Below are 22,879 nucleotides of genomic sequence, written 5' to 3' on the forward strand. Positions count from 1 at the left end.
GATGCCCAGTTTTGGCATGCTAGGTTTGGCCACACTTCTATTGGTGGTTTGATGATTTTGCAAAAACATGGGATGTTAGAGGATCTTCCTCAACTTGATCCACAACCAAGATATGTTTGTGAAGGATACACTCTTGGCAAACTTTTGTTGGATCTCATAGAATAGAGAGATAAACTCACACATAAACAATGCTCAAAGATAACAACACAAGGGCGTAGAATGTGAGAGTGATTGACAAGCTCAAAGGAGAGAGATTAGGCTCTCTACAAGTACAAATGAGCAAGAAACCCTAAATTATGAATGAGGTTGCTTATATACTACCTAACCCTAAGGTGTTTTATCAAAGGCCATGGGGAAAAACCCAGTGGGATAAAAGTGCCCATAGCATAAGTGCATGACCTCACAATGAAACACTTAGTCTACTAAATATCTAACAAACCCTCTTGTAGTAAAAATGTGAGGTTTATAAAGATTGCAAATTAGTCTCTGAAAGGGAAGAGGCCAAAAGCTTTGCGAAAGGACTTAGTTGAAAAGATCTGCGTCTACATTGTCATGTGTGCTACAATAGATTAGATTCATCTCTCTTGTATGGAGCCTCTCTCTGACATAGTGATAATGCACTGCAATGTTCTTAGTTCTAGCATGAAAGGCATGGTTCTTTACAAAACTACCATTATGCTCTAAATCTCTTGAGTAATGCTTCGATGTACTTTGATTGCTTGATGACTATACCATCATCTTGCTGTATAAACTACATACCCAAATAGTAGTGCAGAAGAACAAGATTTGCATCTCAAAATTTTAGGCAAGATCAACCTTAAAGGCTGTAAAATGAAATCCTCATTGGTACCTATCACGCTAGCATGTTATCTACATTGAGAATGAAAACAAGAAAAGCTTGCTTGTCCTTTTTCACATATAAAGTTCTTTCCATAGGACTATGTATATGTCTAGTTAAATATGCATGAATCTTCTCGTACCAAGCTTTAGTGGGATCTTGTTTCAAACCATATAAAGCTTTATTAAACTTTCATATCTTTTGTTCTTGACTAGGTTGGGCAAATCCAACTGGTCGACTCATGTAAACTCCTTCCTACAAGTCATCATTTAAGAACACTATTTTTATATCCAATTGGTGCACTTTCCATTCGTGATAATAAGTAATCACAAATCAGATAGTGGTCATACAGGAAGTGGGAGAAAAAGTTTCATCATAATCAATCCCTATCTACTGGGCATAACCTAAGAAATGCAAACTTAGAAATACTTTCTAAAGTGGTTTGAGCACTAGATTTGGTTAGTTCTATGGCACAATACTATGGCTAAATAGTATGCAAGTGAACCAATCAACATTAGGATTTCATCATATTAAAATAGTACCATAGCAGTACTTCTTATTGAGATAGCACCAAGGGAAAGTAATATAGTAATGATGCATAGTAAACTATTGTGTCCGCAATATACTTTGTAATGTAATAGTGTTAAGATAAAGTACTATGGTGCATGTTGAACATGAATGTGCACACAAGAAGCATTGAAAATGAACTTCTTCTACATGTTGTAGTGCCTCTAAACACACATATTATACTATGTGATGAAAATTGTATTGTGTACTAAAATAGTACTGCTACTGTATTGTACTTACAAGGAAACCATTCAATAGTAGAACCTAAAGGAAAATTATGATAGCAAATGAAATGCATGAGCAAATGTATTAAGGACATAGCAATTAGATATATGTACCTCTGCCAATTCTAGAAAGTGGATTGGATGGGCTTCGTATTGTTTTTGGTAACCCACTTCTTGCAAATGTCTTGGAGACACCCTAGTATTATTGCTTCTAGAAATCCACCTCACATTGCACAACCTCAGAGCTCAAACAGTCAACCCCTCATTTTTGACCACCTAAGGCCCACTTAATATCCATGCAATTAATGTCCACATGATGTTTCTTCAAATTACTAGGCTGGATGCTAAGAGACTTTGCAACCTTGACGTCACTTATTTGAATTGCATTACTTGTGTTTGTAATTATGTGCAGCATTGCCCTCTTTGCTACCAACTTGTCGTTTACTATGTATGTCTTTGACAAGAATAAGCACCTCTTCCAATTTTGAACAATCATGGCCAACACGTCATGGCCAGGGAGTGTTGTTATCCATTGCATATGTGGGTGATGCATAAACTTTTCCAAAACATCACCCTTTGTGTGTAAGTCATGACATATGTGAAATGCCACACCCTTTGTGTGTAAGTCATAGTTACACATGACATATGTGAAATGTCACACCAGTGAAGCCAAGTGCCAATTATTCCTATTAGATCTTGTTTGTGACTGCACATTACCATCTTGCTCCACTCTTGTGTAACCACATTTAAGCTGTGCCCGTCTTGTGTGACTGCACATTACCATCTTGCTCCACTCTTGTGTAACCACATTTAAGCTGTGCCACTCTAGTCTCTACGTTAAATGTGTAACCACATTTAAGCTGTGCCACTCTAGTCTCTACGTTAATAACTGATTACAAGCACAATCCACTTGATTCTAAGTGCTCCATCCGACTTACACAAAGGAAAAATTAACAAATTGGGTGTACTGGACTTTAGTAACTCACGTGAGGACTTTGTGGATTAATCTATTAGAACTACATACCATGGATAAATTTATTAGAACTATAGTATGACTGATTATAAATGTTGTGCAAAGTGTAAATGCATTGTTGAATCCAGAGACTTACCACAAAGAACAAATAACCACATATTTAAGAATTATACTAGATAATAACCACATATTTAAGAATTATACCAGATAATAACTTGTAGATTTCTATTGATTTTGAAAGCTTGTGCTATACAAAGTGTAAATGCATTGTTGTACTACACACAACAAATAACCACACATTTAAGGATTAACGTAATACAAAGCTTATTTAAGTTTAGTAAGTCACACAGATTGTTGCAAGGCTCACCTTTGATTAGTAGGTCTTCTTTAAGTTGCGTTTGATCGAAAAGTGTAGTTCTCCCTGAGGTTGCAAACTCGTCTTGTGGATGGTAAATAGTAGTTCTCCCTTAGTTTGTAGTCTTGTCTTATGGATGGAAGAGAGAAGAGGGAAACAAAATAGGACAACGAGAGACAAGTGGGTGGGAATGGGAGAGGAATTCAAATCTCCCACTTACAGATTGTAGAGTACACGCCTCTAGCTATTTTCCATCCACCTGCAGTAGTAAGCAGGTTGCAGACTTATCTCAGAGAGAAAGAGAGAAAAAAGATAGGGAAAAGAGAGAGGAGAGGGTGGGAGTGGGAGATAAATTTAATTCTCCCCACCATTTTTAGATAGTTCATTGGATGATACATAGAGGTATCTAAAATTAGTTTTTTAAAGGTAGAGTGAAAAAGCCTAATAAACACTCTACTCCCATAGTTAAAAAGTAGTCGTAGTACTAGATTTATTTTGCTAAAAGGGTGCTTTTTTATACACCCTTTCATGCTTCCACCCTTCGCCCTATTTTTACTGTAGTCCTTTCATAGAGTCAATGTTTATGCTTACGTCAGCCCACTTCTCCATTGAGCACTTCACACAAATCACATGAACATTGACCTCAAATTAAGGACATAATCCCCACACAAGGAACATAGTTACAACACACCATAGAATCTTCTCTAACCAAACACACTTCAAAGAAGAAGAACAGAGTTTTCCTTGCTGAAATAGGAGTGAAATAGCCAAAATTGTGAGAACAACCAAAGAACACAACCATTTAATGAAACCCAAGTACTATATAAATTGTGCATGCACCATAACCTGACTGTGTTACCATATGTCTAGTTGCACCCTCACTAGTGCCATATGTCTAGTTACATCTCTTGATGGGAGATGGTGGTGGGTGAAAGTCTGGCCCATAACCTATCGCTCTTGATTCCCTTAAGTGTTGCATGTACAAGTGCTTGTTCTACCATCCTTTTGGATAACCCATTCTTATTAGTAAACTACAAACCTTGACATGAGAAAACCTCTCATTTGTTTTGTCTCAATCCAAGTGAATAAATATTGAAGAAAGAAAAATTAAGAGCCTCTTCCTAGACTACCTTCACCATCACAACAAGAACCTCACCACCAAAGAGCAACAAGCAACAATGAAGTAGCCTAGGCTCTAGTTTCATGTTGAGATCTAGAATTATACCTTGCCATGCTAAACAATTCAGGACCACCATCATTCATTGTCAACAACCAAATGGAGGTGGTCTTGGCACGTGAATGCTCAAAGTAAAGCCACATGACCTCTTTTCTTGTAAGATCCCAACCACCCACAAAGGTCTAAAGACGAGGCCTCTCATTAGTAGGCATTGTTTTTCCCACATTACACTACATATAGACTCAACATGCTTCCTAACTCAATGGCCAACCAAACCCTTATATCTCCATTAGATCTGAAGCACGGCTTGCTCTTGTCTACATGTTTTACCACTATTCACACCTCTTTGAAACTAGTAGCATCTTCACCACCTGCGCTTGGTGAGATGAGGACATAGTCACCCATTAGGAAAGGGGAAACATTAACCACTTCGCACGTTAACATAGTTTCACCTGCCTAAACTATCATAAGAAGCTTTTCCATCTTACCCGCGGGTGATGGAAGCATATATTTTATAAGACGGTGGTGGACTTTATAAAGTGGTCTTACCTTGATCTTAGTGCCAAATAGGGAAGTCACAAACTTCATGTACATACTTGCTTAGAGGCTAGAACTAATGGCATAGGACTATTTTAAAGTTATGGTCAGCCCACAAGTGTGAACACTACCTATTTGTTTATAAGTCATTTTTTACATTAAGCAATACACATTCATTTCCTTGCAATATAATACTTGTGAGCTTCTTCTCTACTCTTGCTTGCTTGTGTTCTATTGGATCTATCTTGCTTGATCAGTTCTTGTTGCTTAGATAGGTTTGATGATCTCATCAAGTTTGTGAGTAAGAGTGCAGCTGTGAACAGAAAGTACATGCTGGTCACCCTGTGAAATTGCTCAAACAGAGCTTTTTCGGGTAGAAAAGTGATGATGTATATATGGTGGGTAGAGACATAGTTGTAACGATAATTGAAAAGTGATGATGTATATGGTGGGTAGAGACATAGTTGCAATGATAATTGAAAAAATTCTTTTTGTGCCTCTCAGATTGATTGACTTAGAAGTATTCAAGACCTCCTAAGGAAACCAAGCTTTCTCCTTAATCTACTATTAACCTAACACAGGCATATGAATAGATCATACTGAGCCTAATCCTTCCTCTTTTTATCTTTATGGTGTTATTGTTCGAGCCCATTATTGGGTGCGTTACAAGGGCTTTGATGAGGATCTCTCTTACAACTTCTCCTTTTTATCCAATTCTTGAGTGATTGATCCATAGTGTAGACAACCTTCTCTTTTTATCCAATTCTTGAGTGATTGATCCATAGTGTAGACAACCTTCTCCTTAGCTTCATCAAGCACTACAACACATTGGGGGCATAGCATTGTTTACTAGCAGTGTTTATTTTTTCGGGATGTTGAAGATTTTAGTCGCGACCTCATAGTGAATTTTCGCTGCTCAACAGCGCTTATAACATTGGAATTTTGTTGTTGTGTCGCTATTGGTATGATGGGCAGCAAAATTTTGCTGTTGGAGTAGTGAGTATAGCAGTGAAATTTCATTGCTATACTGTATCGTTGCTGTTGAGCAGCAAAATTTTGCTTCTATATCCATAAGTTGTTTGCAAGTTTAATAGTTCCAAGTTTGCTCTTAGTGTGGAGTATGAACATTCCTCATACAAAGGGGTGCTCACTCTATGCAAGGTTTCCTCTTCTTGTGACATTGGATCCTTCTCACTATCATCTATGACCTCCTGTCTCCAAAGAAGTCATTCACCATGTCATCCATGATGAGATTCTCTTCCTCCTCATGTGGAAATGGTGGAGGAAACTCATTCATTAGTTGGTGAAGATGAGTCTCAGCCATGTTTTCCATATGAAGCCTTGCCATCTTTCCCACTCTACCCGATGTCACCGAATGGTGTGGCATGTTACCTAGCACTCTTGTATGGTTCTTCTCCATGTCATCATCCGCACTTTGTCGTGTCAATGCCTCATGAAGCCCATACGTCTGGACATGCTCAATTGTTATACAACATTGTTGTATATATTGGCCCTTGAATCGATCACACATACAACGAATTTTTTCTCTCAACCATGCTTTGGAAAACCAACTTCCAGCCCTTGATCAGTGTCAGACATTTGAAACATGACCAAAACTGATTATGTGCTTGTATAAAAACACTTAAGCTATCCAGAACTTATGATAGAAATTCGCCCAGGGTTTTGCTGCTACACAGCGATTATAGTAGCGTTTTTTTACTGCTCACCAGCTAAAAAATGCTGCTCATTAGCAAAATATTACTGCCCAGCGAAGTTAGTAGCAAAATTTCACTACTAGGTAGAGATCTCGAAACTGGGACTCCCGCCTAAATCACCATCAGGAGTCTTTTCTTTCTGCCTACTTCAACTGCTTGCACATGCGAAGAGGATGCCTGCATAACAATATTTCCTCCCACCACACCTCTTCCATCAAGCCTCTCTTTCTCTCCAAGGTAAGTGCCCCTTTCCTTTCTTGCTTTCTCCCAAGCTTTCATAGAAAGCTTCTACATAGCTCTATGTGAGCTTTTCTTTCCCTTCCCCTCTCTTTCCTTTCCCTAACTCTAGCCCTATGTATAAAGCTCTAATAGAGAGCTTTGATTGGTGAGCTCTCCATCAAGCTATCTATTAAGCATTCTATGCATAGAGCCAGGGCTAGGGCAACATAAACCAATTTCTTTCAATCACTTATGAATTAGAAATAGGGTTTAGGGTACTCACCTCTTTTTCCTCTTCTTCTCCGTGCTTGCTAATATGTTAGAATGGACTAACTTTTTGATTTATTATGTTTCTTTTTTTTTTTGTAGGTTTATTTAAGTGAACAAATAACAAGGGTTTAGGCCAATCCTCTCCTACGGATTCTTAAAGAAGAGGTAAGCCCTCTTTTTCCATTCTTTGTTTATGCATTTCTCTTTGTGTTATTACACCCTTGGGTGCTGGGATTAGGATTAGGTCAAGTTATGCATAAGCCTATGCTTAAGGCTTATGCTTAAACCTTAAGCCCTATGCATAAGCCTATGCTTCAAGCTTAAAGCTTATGCATAAGCCTATGCTTAAGCCTTAAGAGAGCCTTAAGCACTCTACATAAGACTTATTCATAAGGCTTATGCATAACCATAAGGCTTATGCATAAGCCTATGCTTAAGGCTTAAGGATTATGCTTAGGCTTTAGGCCCTATGAATAAGGCTTATGCATAAGCCTATGCTTAAGCCTTAAGCCCTATGCATAAGGCTCATAACCCTTATGCATAAGGCTTATGCTTAAGGCTTGTGCATAAGCCCTATGCTTATGGTGGGGTTAAGGCTTATGCATAAGCCTATGCTTAAGGCTTAAGGCTTAAGGTTTAAAGCTTATGCTTAAGCCTTAAGCCTTATGTATAAGGCTTATGATGATTAAGGCTTATGCATAAGCCCTATGCTTTAAGACTTATGCTTATGCTTCAGGCTTATACATAAGCCTTAAGAATAATGCCTTATAGAAATGTCTTATACATAAGCCTAATGTGTAGTGATATGCATGCATGAAGTTTAAATATGTAACTAATCACTTTTTCTCATGTTATGTTTTGTAGGTCTTGCATTGTTTTCCTTTCCTTCGGCTTGACATTGTCAAGGTAGGCTGTCTTATTCATGCAACCTCATGTTTATTGCACCCTTGGGTGCCGGGTTTAGGGTTTAGGCTTATGCATAAAGATATGGGACATTATTGTAGGCCATCTAAATGCTGGTTAAGTCAAGTTAGGAGTGGTTATCCGCGAGTAGGTGGTTGTAGAGTGGAGGGGGAGCCCTTGATGTTTTCACTACCCTTCTGTTGTAAAATAGAAGTTGCCTTTGGATTTAAAAGTGGGGAGAGTGTGCAAAGTCCTCACAAGCTAATATCCAAAGGATCACTATCCAACCCTGCTTGTCTAAGTAGTATTGTAGGTCTCAACAATGTTCTAATATCACATGTTGCCTCTTTTGTTTAAGCTCTAAGCATTCTTCTGTTAGAGCATTCTTGTGTTGTTGCCTCTTTTGTTTTACAACTCTTGCACCACCAATTCTCTCTTTCGGCTTCACATAAGAGCGATAAGCTCTCTTCTTCTTTTGATTGCTTACAATATGTTTTTTCTTTATTGTACCCTTGGGTGCTGGGTTTAGGTTTAGCTCAGGTTTACCTCTATGCATAGGCTTGCAAGCTGCATAAAGCTTCTATGCATAGGCTTTATGCATAAGGATGTATATGTAGAGCTTTATGTATAAGGCTCTATGCATAGGCTCTATGTGTAGATCTTTATGCATAAGGCTCTATGTGTAGACTTTATACACAAGGCTATATACGTAGCTCTATACATAAAGCTTTATGCATAAGGCTCTATGCATATGCTTTATGCATAAGGCTATATGCATAGATCTATTCATAAAGCCTTATGCGAAGACTCTATGTGCATAAGGCTCTATGCATAGGCTTTATACAACATAAGGCTCTAGGTTTAAGGATTTATGCATAAGGCCTTTATGTTTTATGCTTCAAGCAATTGACTCTTATGCATGACCTTGATACACTTGGTGCAAAATAACACAGTGCAAAATAACACTTGATACACTTGGTGCAAAATAACACTTGATACACTTGGTGCAAAATAACACAGTGCAATGTGGATGACTCTATCCCAAGTAAGTTGTAGCCGCATAAAAAGATGCAATGCATCTTCAAGCAATTGACTCTTATGCATGACCCTGCTACACTTGGTGCAAAATAACACAGTGCAATGTGGATGACTCTATCCCAAGTAAGCTATAGCCGCATAAAAAGATACAATGCATCTTCGTCCTTCCAAACGATGTTGAGAATCTATAGAAGGTGGGGTCTAAAAAGGACAGCTACCCCTCCCGAGTCATGTCTCTAGGTCTCGCCTCGAAAAACTGCGATGGGTCACAAAAGAAACTACATAAGACTCCAGGTTTTATGTATAGGAAATGTTGATCCACCCATCGCTCTCGCAGGACGACCCAGATGTCACAAATCTACTATCTATTATTAATGAACGATATGGGCAGCAAGCTTGATCACAGTTTACTCAGACACATGTATGGTTTAATAAAACCTTTTCACATACACAAAGTTAATCCTTTATGCATTCTATAAGTCTTATCATTTAATCATATATGCAGGCGGGCTTACCATCGGGCCAATCGATGCCATTTGGGGGCAATCTACCCCACTTGGCTAATTGGGGCAAACCACGCCTTTGATAGGCATAGGTCCGAGAGTGGCACGGGTTCGAGTGGTGCAAGCCCATCATGGTATGGCTGTTGATGAGCCTACACCACCTACCTCGACTAGACCCACCCCCACTCCCTCCCGTCCTTCTTTACCACAATGGCGACGTAGTAGGAAGTCTGGGAGGGAGCAGAGCAAAAGCAACACTAGGTCTCCCATGCGTCTCCCCAGTAGGGGGCTCTTTGTCTACTCATTTTATGAGCCAACCCCCAGGAGACTGACTCCACTATTTGATCCATGCAACCTACCATACAACGTGGACGTCGATCGTGCCCTCGTGTGATGGATGCACGAGGGAAGCTCTGGAAAGTAAAGCATGGACATCCCCAACATACCACTCTAGAATAGCATCAAATTTGGAAAGGACACTATGCGAAAGGTTATCATCAATACCTCTTTACAAGTTCTCAATGTCTATATGGGAAAGGTGGTCCCCCATGACATGTTGTTTGCTTGGTATGAGGAGGATCTCAAAGTCAAACTCTTGGAAGAGAAGTAGCCACCACCAGACATGCCCAGCCGCCTATAGTTTATTGAGGAAATACTTAAGAGCATGGTGGTCTGAAATGACAACGAAGTGGGAGCCCAAGAGATAGTACACAACAAAACAGAGAGAACACCACAAGTGGAGGTATGGTTCTTTTCAATGCACAAGGGAAGGAAGTAGTTTCTCCTTTTGACTTCTCTTTTGCACAAGGGAAGGAAGTAGTTTCTCTTTTGACTTCTCTTTAGCACGTGTATAGTAACTGTTAGCACATTCATCCCCAGTTTCTACCCATTTCTGGTGTCCTTTTGGTCCCATTTGTATGGCCCTTGATTGTGGGCTGGCCACCCCTATTTTACATATTTTTCTGGGATTTTTCCCAACCCTTTTGGTATTTTACCAGTCAGCCAGCTCATATGCTCCGGTCGGCTAGCATATTCAGCTCCAGCCCTCCCCACCTATAAATAGGTGGGGCTGGCCTCTCATTATTCATTCAGTCTTGTACATATTTTGCTCCCTCACTTATGAGACTTGTAGTGTCTCTTGCTTGGGACTGTTTTGCTTCAGTATATTCACCATAGTTTTCTCCATATCTCTCTCTCTCTTGCACTCTCTGTTCAGCACATTCTAGTGCCACTCTGCTTCCACTCTCTATGCACTCTTTCATGGTATCAAAGCTCCCGGTTTAGCAACCTCTTTGCCATGGACTCATCCGTTGAGGACCAGCAAGGTCAATCCATTCCATACATATTTCCTATTTTGCCATATGTTGGTGGAAACTCTAGGATGGAATCACCATCATAATGTCTTGGCACCTCCTGGACTTGGATGACTCGAGTAAATTTTTTCAACAATGAACGTAGAAGAGAAGGTTGCTCCTCCTTTACGAAGAACTGAAAGTATACTCTTTGCAATACATTCATCTTCAGAGATATTGTGCTTCGAACCTTTTGGATCGCTTGTGCCTTCACCTGGTTGCAAAACAGTTGCTGAGCCATTCAAGTCACTCTTAGAGGAGGAGCTCGAGATATGAACATGGGTGTTTTGTGTCCCTAATTCTTTCTCCACTAAGGTCTCCAAATGTCGGACATCTTGGGCGATGTTATTAGCACTAGAATCAAGACTATCAGCAGCACAGAGAGGACCACATTGTAGCATATATTTTTTACTTCGGCGAGTAAAGTTTTTATTGCCCTCCATGTCATAATGAGCGATGATTTCCTGTAGGCTTCCATTGGTCCTAGTAGCTTTCACTCCAGAAAGGGCGTGTGATGAAGGCAGAAACCCTTGTAGATATCCATGACCGACAAGCATATGCCTAGGGATTTTGATACACTATGTAGGTTGAGGTATAGATATGATCATCTATTAGCACCTATCTCTATTAGCGATTGTCGCATGATGCTGGAGATCCTGACGGTCCCGCCCCTCCATCCTCGTGCAAGGCCAGTTTGAGGACACCCGTGCTGGTCATGACAGGGACACCCGCTCTCGGACTCGGAGAGAAGAAGCACAAGACTAGCCGCAACAAGATGCTGCACAACAAAAACCTCACACACAACCAGAACCGGAGGCACAACCATAAGCACAATTGAAGGCTGCTGTCGTACCAGTCGCACCGTCCCGTTCTGCCAGTGATGGTGATATTTTTTATCATGATCAAGCAGATGATGATGCATGGTAAGAAGCCAACAGGATTTGTATAGAAATCAATGTCATCGAAGCAGAAAATACTAGATAATTAAGGGGTTGGAGAATATTGTGCCCGTCAATATGGCATTTACAATTCGAGAAATCAGGCTTGTTATCAGCTTAGATGCAGTTGACTTACGTGTTTTGCGATGTGGCGAGATACTGGAAGTTACAGACACAGTCGTGAGTGTATCACTATGGTATGTTGGCATGATTGTGCTGTATTCTATTTTCTAATTCTATTTTTTGCAAATACTATTTCTATTTTCTCACAAATCCTAATTCTATTTTCTATTCATTGTTGCCTATAGTAGGTATTGTCTCTCGCCTCTACTAGATACAAAATAGTACATATGTTATAGACCCTCTCATATCAGGGCAATTGAAAAATGAGGGGACATCATTTTTGGACCTAATGGCCTAGTTTCAGGACCTTGATCTAGCGTGAATTATTGTCATGGCTCATAATGAAGAGTGAGTCTCGTGTAAGTTGTTATGAACTGACAACATATATCAGGTAATTTGTATGTGTTTTTTTTATAACACCTATGTCTTGTTTGTTTTTTTAGAGCACATTGGAGTTTGCTTCTTTGCAACATTAAACAAAATACATGTTACTTTGCAAACTCTGTGTTTGGATATCATGGTCGCCGCCGGTAGAGATTAAGTCCCTATTGACATTTCCCTCTTCCATAATCATTTAGATAGATTTATTGAAGTAGGATATCCTAATGCTTGGTTTGTCGACCTTTTAGATGTGCTCGAAAGTTTGCATTAGTTGTGGAACACCTGTTATTGGAGCCTACTCTTATTCAGACCATGAGATATCGAAGGATAAAGGTGCCAGTCCAGCCAAGCGATAATAGCTGTGGATGGAGGATGTGCCTTAATGCATTTCTTTTGCTAGAAAAGATTTTTAGTATTCTTGATGTAAGTGATGTTTATAATCAACAGGTCCATCACCTAATGTAGAGTCCTATGAGGTTTCTAACAAAACATTTTCCTTTGTGTTGTACAGGAACTTACTCTGCACAAATATACTCAATTTCATGTTAAACAATTCAAGATAAAAGCTGTACAATGAATTATTTTGGCAGTGCATGATCGTGCAGAAGAAGAGATAAGATGGGCATGAGATTTCGTAAGGGAAGCCGAAGAGCGTAGGCATCACCAAGAAGAACAATACCAAAGGGAAGTGCAAGCCCACCAAGCTACTATATCGATGAATTTGAGAGGTGCACAACTGAGGTGGATGAATGGGTGGAATCCAGGAGCTGGAGGCCCTCGGAGGCAAGAACAGGAGGCCAGAAGGCAAGCATAGGAAAGAATGTGGGAAGAAATGTCAAGAGAATAAGAGAGCATTCATCCAAGGCCAACCCAATCACAGACACATTCATGTTCTCGTTCACATTCATCATAAACACCTCACCGCCGTCACCCCTAAAATTAGCCCATGTATATATACACAAAGTGACAAACATGTATATTTTCTGCAATATATGAATACTGTTGTCTCCTCTATAATGTTGTCTCTTTTATAATTCTATCTGTGTGTTTTTTCCTTCTTGTATCCATGTCTATGTTGAAACTTGAAAGAGGACTGTAGAGGGCTACTAAAAAAATGAAACGTGAAATATATTAATCACAGGAGATCATCGGAGTAAAAAAGAGGAGTGTTCTATTACAGATGGCTACAAGCATAACTTGTGCCCTTTAGGTTTTGAGGTTCGACCAACTAAATCATTGGCTTCTTTAAGCCCCTCATTCTCACATGATGCTTGCTCATCTCTAACTCTGAATTCTCTGTTCTCACCCTCTACAAACCCAAATGCTGCAATTGTTGCTAATTTCTCGGGCAACAGAACATCTTCTTTTGAGGGCACACCCCTTGAGGGCGGCAGAACATTAGTCTTTCTCTTCTTTTTCTTCCTCTTCGCTAGTTGGTGCTAGGTCACATCCGGCGAAGCTTCTTCAACTACAAGAACAAGAAAATATAAGTGGCTAGCACTAGGGATAATGGTTAGGTCTTTTCAGATGACTCATAAATAATGCTCACCTTGATCATCAGAACTCTTCCTTTTTGGTGTCCTAGAACGCGTCACATGGTTAATATAAGCTTGCTTGTTTGGAGAGCTTCCTTCTTGCCTCACGGGTGAAAGTTGAACATTTAGCACACCATGATCATCAAAACCCTTCTTCTTTGGTGTGCTAGAATGAGTCACGCGATTAGTACATGCTTGCCCCGATTCTAGAGTGAAAGCATGGTATTTCGTTTGACGCATTGCTTGGATCCTCTTTGATTATGTAGGAACCTCCCATCGCCTAGATCCTCTTTGATTGTGTAGGAACCTCCCATTGCCTAGATTCTCTTTGATTGTGTAGGAACCTCCCATCACCTGGATCCTCTCTAATTGTGCAGAAACCTCCCACCATCCTCAAAGAAACAACTCCTTTGGGTCTCCACTGGAGTATTTTCCTTTTCTTCAGCTACCTTCACCATCACAAACAAGAACCTCACCACCAAAGAGAAACAAGCAACAATGAAGCAGCCTAGTGTCTAGTTTCACCATGAGATATGTAATTATACTTTATCGTGCGAAACAATTCACGACCACCATCTAAGAACCACCATCCATTAGTGCCAATCAAATGGATATGGTCTTAGCACATGAATGCTCAAAGCAAAGCCACATGCCTTCTTTTCTTGTATGAGCCCAACCACTCACAAACCCAAAGATGAGAATTCTCATCAAGAATTGTTCTACCCATATTACACTACATATACCCTCAACATGATTCCTAACTCAATAACCAACCAAACCCTATCTCCAACACAACCAAAGCACGTGGATTGGTCTCATCACCGACTACATCTTTGATCGTCCTACGAAACTGGTAACATCTTCACCACACGTGATCTTGGTGACATGAGGATGCTGTCACCATTAGGAAGAGGATATGTTGTAACTTTGTAGATTAACATAGTTTCACCCACCCAGACTACCGTAAGGTGCTTTTCCATCTTACCTATGGATACTAGAAGCATATTTTTTACAAGACACTTTTGTAAGACAGTGCTAGACTTTATAAAGTGGCCTTACCCTCATTTGATGCCAAATAGGGAAGTCACAAACTTCACATACATACTTGCTTAAGTCTAGAACTAGTGGCACAAGACTACTTTGAAGTTATGGCTAGCTATAAAAGTCACTAGCCATTTGTTTATAAGTCCTTTTTGACATGAAGCAATACACATTCATTCCCTTCTTGCAATCTAATTCTTGTCAGCTTCTTCTCTACTCTTGCTTACTTGTGTTTTATTGGATCTTGCTTGTTGGTGGATGAATGCTTACTTAGATAGGTCTGATGATACGATATGATAGTATCTCTCTTGCATGAGTGTCTCCTCTCTATCCACTTCGTGTGTGATTGATCCATAATGTAGGCAACCTTCTCCTCAGCTCTATCAAGGTGATAAACTCTACCTTAACCCCCTTAGCAAAGGAGAAATTTGATGTGATAAGGTCATTGACACTATTAAGGTGATTGAAGCTCTACCTTTAACCCCTTATCAAAGGAGCATTCTAATGTGATAATGGGAGGATGTGATGGATCTGCTAGCACACACACATTACTTACGGCTCTAAGGTAAGACTAAACTATACTTGATTCTGCAAAGGCTAAGATAAGCTCTTGACTTGAAAAACCCCCCTTCATGGTGGGAAGGGGCTAGCGTAGGTAGGCATGAGAAGGGCCAATCTTTGTGAGATGAGGATGGGACTAGAGATCCCCCCCACCCCCCCAATTTGGAAGGAGTAAGCGAGGTTAGCATTAGGCAAAAACGCAGTGAAGGGCCTCTCTTTGTTTTTGGAGGAGTAGGCAGGGTTAGGGTTAGGCAACAATGAACGTGCAAGAAAACATGGATTACCTGAAGGATTAAAAAGATTAGAACTATCTAAATGGAGGAGTAGTTGGGATTATGGTTAGGTAATAATGAACACAAGACAACATGGATAAGATCAAGAAGGCTAGAACTGTCTACATGGAATGTTTGCAGAGAGGGAGCATTTGATGTAGCATCTGCTAAGCTTTATGACACATTGAGAGGCTATGTGAGTTGGGGTGCAGACCACATATGTTGCTCCATGGGGGTGAAGTGGATCATAATCACCGTGTGAGATGAGTGAAGATAATTTTATATAGGTGGTGATAAATGCCATGACTCAAAGGTTGTTAAATTGAACTTGTGGAGAGAGAAGAGAATCAAGTTGCACATGCACAAGAGAACTTGAAGCGGCTTTGAAACAAAAGGTACCAGACATGTAGAGGTGAGTAACTACAAGGTTTGGGAGGAGAAGTGAGAGCCTATATGTGATAGGCTAAACAAAACAACATGGGACAAAACGAAGCACATAGAGGATAAAGGAGTTAATGCCAAGAAGTTGTACTGCAAGAGGTATTTACGATTTTATTGATGGTTGTAGTTAAAAGTGTGGGAGTCTATACATAGTGAGAGAGACAATTTAGTTACATATAGGAGTAACGCTGTGTGCATGTATTGATGTAAGTATGTATGTGTGAACGTAATTCAACACCTTGAATGTGGCTAGACCTAGAATTAGACTTACACATTGTTGGCTTGAAATTATTTGTAATGCAAGAGCCTACAATTAATCCTATCTACTCGGAGGTTGTTAGATAGATTGCTCTTGGTAGAGAGAGCAGAGAAGCACAAGAGCACTTGAAGCGCTTTGATATAAGGTACCAAACACATAGAGGTGAATAACTGCTAGGTTGTGGAGGATGCATGTGAGAGCTTATTTTATAGTCTAAACAAGACAACATGGTGCATGACGATTGTATTGATGGTTGTAGTTAAAAGTGTGGGGAGTCTATACAGAGTCAAAGAGATGATTTAGTTTACAATAGGAGTAACGGTGTATGTACTTATGTATGTGTGTGAGAACACACGTCAACACCTTGAATGTCTAGATTTAGAATTAGACCTACACATCGTTGGCTTGAAATTATTTGTAATGCAAGAGGCTACGATTAACCCTATGTTGAATGGGGTTGTTACCAAGCCAATTTTACTTTGGTGTGGGGCAGGGTTCGGGAAAAGACGGGTTCGCTTTAGCCTAGAACTTGTTCAACTTCGGGAAAACCTTCTCAAATTCTTATGAGAAGGAAATAAAACCCTTTCAAATTTTACAAGTTTTAGTTATATTTTCTAAGTTCACATAGAAAATACCATCTCAAAAATAGCAATTTCCTTCTCATTTAGTGGTGAAAAGGATTTAGTTCCTTTTCCCTAAAATTGTTTTCCCGAACCCTGGTGTGGGGTGAGCACGTCCTTTGTGTGTGGGGGGTGTTGCCGGTCGGTGTGGGTAAGCTGGAGGTGGCACTTTTTAAAGGGCCAAGGAATTGGGAATTTTCGGACACGCGCCACACAGTGTCGTGACTCTTTGAACTTCGGGAGCACGTATACCTGGGCCCTTGCCTCTCTCCGAGTCTCTCTCTCGTCCATGAGCGAATGTACGCGGCGCGGTGTCGCGTGGGCGTTTGTCTCTTGGAGAGGTGGGTAGCCACTGGCCGGCCGCTTGGGAGGCGGCGGGCGCTTTGATCGTGAATCTAGAGCTTCACTGCAGGAAGCCCTCATAACTGGGAATTCGTGGGGAAGATTCTTCGTGTAGTTTCGCCGCCCGCCTCCCTCCCCCTCCCCCCCTTCTTCCTCCTCCTCCTCCTCCTCCTCCTCCTCCTCTCTCTCTCTCTCTCTCTCTCTCTCTCTCTCTCTCTCTCTCTCTCTCTCGCGTTTAGCATATAAATCAAAGGTGGAGGCTAGTTATGGGAAGGTAGGGGGGAGCTGGTCTTTCTTTAGTCGTGACTTGCATCCAAAGCTTAACATCTTCCGTTTTCGCTATAGTGCACGACTAAGTGGGCTTCCCTCCAAGAATTCAGGGTGTGTTTTAGCTTGCACAGTCATGGCTGTCTTAGCAGAAAATCTGCCATGGCTCAGCTGCAGACCCACCACAGACGATCGGTTTGGTCCTTAATATTTATGCTGTGCTAAGAAATCAATGTTGAAACTCCATCACTCCAGGTTCAGGATATAGAATTAAAGGGTCATACTGTACGTAAGGTTTACATTCGCATAGAATTAGAGGGCCATATTGTTAACTCTTCTAAGGAAGAAGGGCATTATAACAAGAAGTAAGGGGAAGGAGAAGCCATGGTGATCAACAACAGCTGTTCTAAAGAAGGAGAAGCTATGTACTCGATGATGAGAGCATCAGCTGTGGTGATGAAGAAGAAGGAATGGGGATCAGCAGCTATGGTGGTGGGAAGCAAGGAAATATCATCTACGGTAATCAGCAATGGGGATTTACATGCACATGCTGCACATGTCCTCGTCGATGAAGGTGAAGCGGAAGACACAAGCGATGAAGAGCAAGAGTGGGAGTACCCTCGTGATGTAGTGAGTGACTATGGTGTAGATAAGAGAGATGAGGGTACATCAGATAAATGGATCAAGAGGCACCCGGAAATGGTGCGCTTAACCGGCAGACACCCGTTCAACAGCGAGCCGCCATTACCTCGCCTCATGCAGCACGGCTTTCTCACCCCCACCAGCCTGCACTACGTGCGCAACCACGGCTACGTGCCGCAAGCGGTCTACAATGACTGGCGCGTGGAGGTGTGTGGGCTGGTGAGGCGTCCCCAGAGCTTTTCAATGAGGCAGCTGGTGGAGGAATTCACCCCACGTGAACTGCCGGTAATGCTGGTGTGCGCGGGGAACCGACGCAAAGAGCAGAACATGGTGAAACAGACCATCGGGTTCAACTGGGGGGCCGCCGCCGTGGGAACGTCCGTGTGGCGAGGGGCCAGGTTGTGCGATATTCTGCGGCGGTGTGGCGTGCACAAGAAGTCGAAGGCTGTCAGCTATCATGTGTGCTTCGAAGGCGCAGAAAATCTTCCTGGAGGCGGGGGTTCACGCTACGGGACCAGCATCTCGCTGGAAATCGCACTGGATGAGAGCCGGGACGTGCTTGTCGCGTACATGCAGAACGGTCGCGCGCTGGAGCCAGATCACGGCTTTCCTGTCCGCATGATCATTCCGGGATTCATAGGCGGTCGCATGGTGAAGTGGGTCACCCGCATCGAAGTCGCGAACCACGAATCCACTAATCACTACCACTTCAAAGACAACCGCGTCCTTCCCTCACATGTAGATGCCGAGAAGGCCAACGCGGAAGGTTTGCTGCTGCAGCACCCACCATTGAATAGTATTGTCGATCTTGTAACCTTACCTCAGCTTCTTAATGAAGTATTAACATTATGATTACTGACAATATAAACAGATTGGTGGCACAAACCCGACTACATCATTAACGAACTCAACATTAACTCCGTCATCACATCACCCGCGCATGGCGAAGTGGTGCCCATCAACGTGCAGACGCCCTACAACGTGCGGGGTTATGCTTACTCGGGTAAAAATGCACCACAAAATTGATCATAGGATTAAGTCTCTTCTCAGTAGTTGAATGCCATGTAGAGGTTTCAAAGATCACTGGTAGCGTTTCTGTACTCATTTCATTAGTGCTCCATAATTAGGATGCCATAATGAGATCACCATAATTAGGATGCCACAAAATTGCACTGATTAGTACCAAAATAAGAACAATTATGTTATATTGGAGTTCGCTATACTACTATAAGAACTCTTGATCTGTTCAAGGGGCTCTGAGATTTTGCAGGTCACGTATTATAATATGATGCTGCAGACTGCTAGACTTCTCACATGAACAACTCTACATGTATGTGTGCAGGAGGGGGTCGCAAGGTGATTAGGGTGGAAGTGAGCGTGGATGATGGACAAGGTTGGAAGCATGCAAAGGTCATCCACACTGAGAAACCCACCAAGTATGGCAAGTATTGGTGCTGGTGTTTCTGGGAGTTGGAAGTGGACATGATTGAGCTACTTCAAGCCAAGGACTTGGTGGTTCGTGCGTGGGACTCTTCCATGAACACCCAATCTCAACACCTTAATTGGAATGTCATGGTATCTCTCTCTCTTTCTCTCTCTCTCAAATATAAAGATATATAATTGGATCAACCTCACTAATTTGCCTTCTAATTTTCACAGGGCATGATGAATAATTGTTGGTATCGTGTCAAGATCAATCCTTGCAAGCCAACTTCCAGGTCCATAGGACTTGCCTTTCAGCACCCCACTTGCCCAGGCAACCAAAGTGGGGGTTGGATGCAGGTAGCGGCGCCCACAGAGAAAACCCATGCAGGCAAGCTCGATAATCCCGGCCCTCAGCTGCTTGGCAGGAGCCCATCCACGCCTGCTCTAGGCACTCAACACAATGTCCGCCTGATAACCAATGCAGAGCTAAAGCAACACAACACACCAGAAGCCCCTTGGATTGTCGTACACAATGGTGTATATGATTGTACCAAGTTCCTCAATGACCACCCGGGTGGGAAAGACAGCATTTTGATTAATGGTGGAACTGATTGTACCGAAGAGTTTGATGCTATCCATTCGCTCAAGGCCAAGGCAATGCTGGAAGATTACAAGATTGGTGAACTAGCTAGCTTTGGAGGCATCTCTACAAGTGATTCCACCCCTGAAAACACAGTGCATGGAGGTGCCCAAGCATTGCAGGCAGCAGCGTCCTTATCTGTAATCAATGAGCTCATCCCCACAAAGCCAGTTGCCCTCGACCCTCGCAAGAAGATCCAATGTCGCTTGATCGTTAAGCAATCTCTGAGCCATGATGTCAGATTATTTCGTTTTGCCCTACCAAGAGATGACCAAATCTTAGGTCTCCCTTGTGGGAAGCACATTTTCGTCTTAGCCAAGATCAATGGGAAGCTGTGCATGAGGGCATATACACCCACCTCCTCTGACAAAGAAGTAGGTTTCTTTGACTTGCTTGTGAAAATTTACTTCAAGGGGATCAACAAGAACTTTCCAGAAGGGGGTTTGATGTCGCAACATCTAGAATCACTTGGCATAGGAGACATGGTGGAGGTGAAAGGCCCCCTAGGCCACATTCACTACCTAGGGAAAGGCTCTTATAAAGTGGACGAAAAGAGCTACCACATGAAAACCTGTGCAATGCTAGCAGGTGGTACTGGTATTACACCTATGTATCAATTAATTAGAGAAATTCTAGAAAACCCAGATGATAAGACACAGATCCATCTCATCTTTGCTAATAGGAAGGTGGAAGACATAATGCTTCGTGATGAATTAGACAAGTGGGCAAGTGATCGCCATCCACAGTTAAAGGTTTGGCACGTCTTGAGCTCTCCACCTACCAATATTAATGAATGGAAGTATGGTTCCGGAAGAGTCAACGAGGAGATCATCAAAACTCATCTTCCACCCCCATCGCCAGAGACCACGGTCTTCCTTTGTGGCCCTAATCCTATGATTGAAGAAGCTTGTTTGCCAAACCTCGAGAAGCTTGGTTATAGCAAAGAGCTGATTTTTACATTCTAGACATGTATATCACATATAATCGGCCATGTCTATTAATACCTTTTGATTAATATTATCAATTCATGCTTACTTACATGCATCTAGTATAAGCCACCGTTGATGGTATTTGCCCACACATATTTGCTGATATATGGCTATCACCTTAACTAAAATGACGGTCATGAGAATATAATATAATGTGTGGTGTACCATTGGAGTACTATGTAAATTAGTGCATAATGTGTGGGGATTGTATGATCGCAAAGGTGGCCAGAACAAGTCATTCAGTTATAACCCTTATGATTGCTAGATTAATTAATGTAGCATCACATGAGAATATGTTCCCCCTAGCAAAAGATTCTGGGTCAAATCGATCCTGTTTAATTAATGTAGCATAACAACTTTTGTGAGTACATGTTAAGTAGAAGTAGAATCATGTTTAACACCTTGAAGGTCTTATATTAAATAGAAGCAACAGAAAAAGTGCTCTACAGTGGGTACCGCACAGCTGCTATACATTACCACACCTTCATAACATCACAGTCTTTTCATAAGAAAATAGTTCTTTTTATATACGACAAGATTCGTGTATTCACACGATCTGATAGTGTTGTGCCCTCCGTGTCTCAAAAGGTGCCCGCCACGCCTCCAGCCATGGTAGCCCCCACCCCACGCCATAAGGGGTTGACATATATCTCCAGCTTTCTGCATGCACTGTGTGGGTTTGAGATACGTATCGACCCCTTAAGGCCTGATTTTTCCTGGGAGTGGGTGTCCTATCATGGCAATTCGATACATAGCAAGAGAAGCCATCCACAATGACATGTAGAATCTTTTGTGCAACATGCACAGTCTCCAATTCAAAAGCCTTGTTGATTCTACAAATACTAGTCCCGCTACAGAAGAGCTATAGAAGCATCATTTGCATGTCAATTCTTGAATCACGGGATAGATTCCTCAGCAGAAGATCCAAAGGAATCAGACAAATCCACTCATGCCGTACCCTGCCATACAGAACAAGAAGAAACCCTACTTTTGAAGATACAACCAAGCCTCCCACAAGGTGAGCCAAACCAGCCTGTGATTTTCCTGCTGCAGAAGAAGCCAACCTTAACACCTCCATTGTCCCAGACTGCCCCTTCTTGTATAGTTCATTTGGAGCCCTTACAATTCATGTTAGAACATTGCTCCTGCATGTCCCCTTCAACACGGGCCTTGTCAGTGGGCCATAAACTATTGCTGTAGAAGATGGAGCAGCTTTAACCGACCAGCCCCTTGCACTGGGCTCCTCAGTTGCAATACACATCATCTTTGGTGGCATCTCAGCAGACATCACCAAAGCCTATTACCATGCATCTGCAAAGCCGAAGATAGATCTCAAGCTCCCTTCTTTGTCTTTGGTGACATTTGGTGGGGGCCCACACCAACCGGTGATTTTTGAAGGTACCACGAGAGAACTTTTTTCGAATGCATCCCTCACACACAGCTTACACCACCTACACTTAGAAATTATTCCAAGTGTAAGGGCTACATGTGTTGAAAATATGTGTATACGGGTACGCAGGAGTAGAAACAGGACAACAATTGATAATAGTCAAGAACTTTTCTGAAATGCATCCCTCACACACAGCTTACACCACCTACAATTAGAAACTATTCTAAGTGTAAGGGCTACATGTGTTGAAAATATGTGTATAGTTGTATTATGTATGCTCTACATATAAGATGATTTACATGTGTGAGTCTCTCTTAATATAGAGAGTGGAAATGGTTACAA

The 22,879-nt window shown here is 41.7% G+C and overlaps 1 protein-coding gene across 1 annotated transcript; it reads left to right on the top strand.

The window, feature by feature from the left end:
• The first annotated feature begins 17,263 nt into the window (after positions 1–17,263).
• LOC147635618 (nitrate reductase [NADH] 1-like) lies at positions 17,264–21,201 on the top strand. Its single transcript, XM_086802992.1, has 4 exons — positions 17,264–18,859; positions 18,965–19,096; positions 19,436–19,668; positions 19,753–21,201. Exons 1-4 carry the CDS (start codon positions 17,836–17,838, stop codon positions 21,121–21,123), a joined length of 2,760 nt encoding a protein of 919 aa, XP_086659118.1. The 5' UTR covers positions 17,264–17,835; the 3' UTR covers positions 21,124–21,201.
• Positions 21,202–22,879: the final 1,678 nt, after the last annotated feature.

The sequence above is a fragment of the Cibotium barometz genome, chromosome 9 (assembly GCF_041138505.1).
Source record: "Cibotium barometz isolate CiBa-2024 chromosome 9, ASM4113850v1, whole genome shotgun sequence".
In the NCBI taxonomy this organism is placed as follows: Eukaryota; Viridiplantae; Streptophyta; class Polypodiopsida; order Cyatheales; family Cibotiaceae; genus Cibotium; species Cibotium barometz.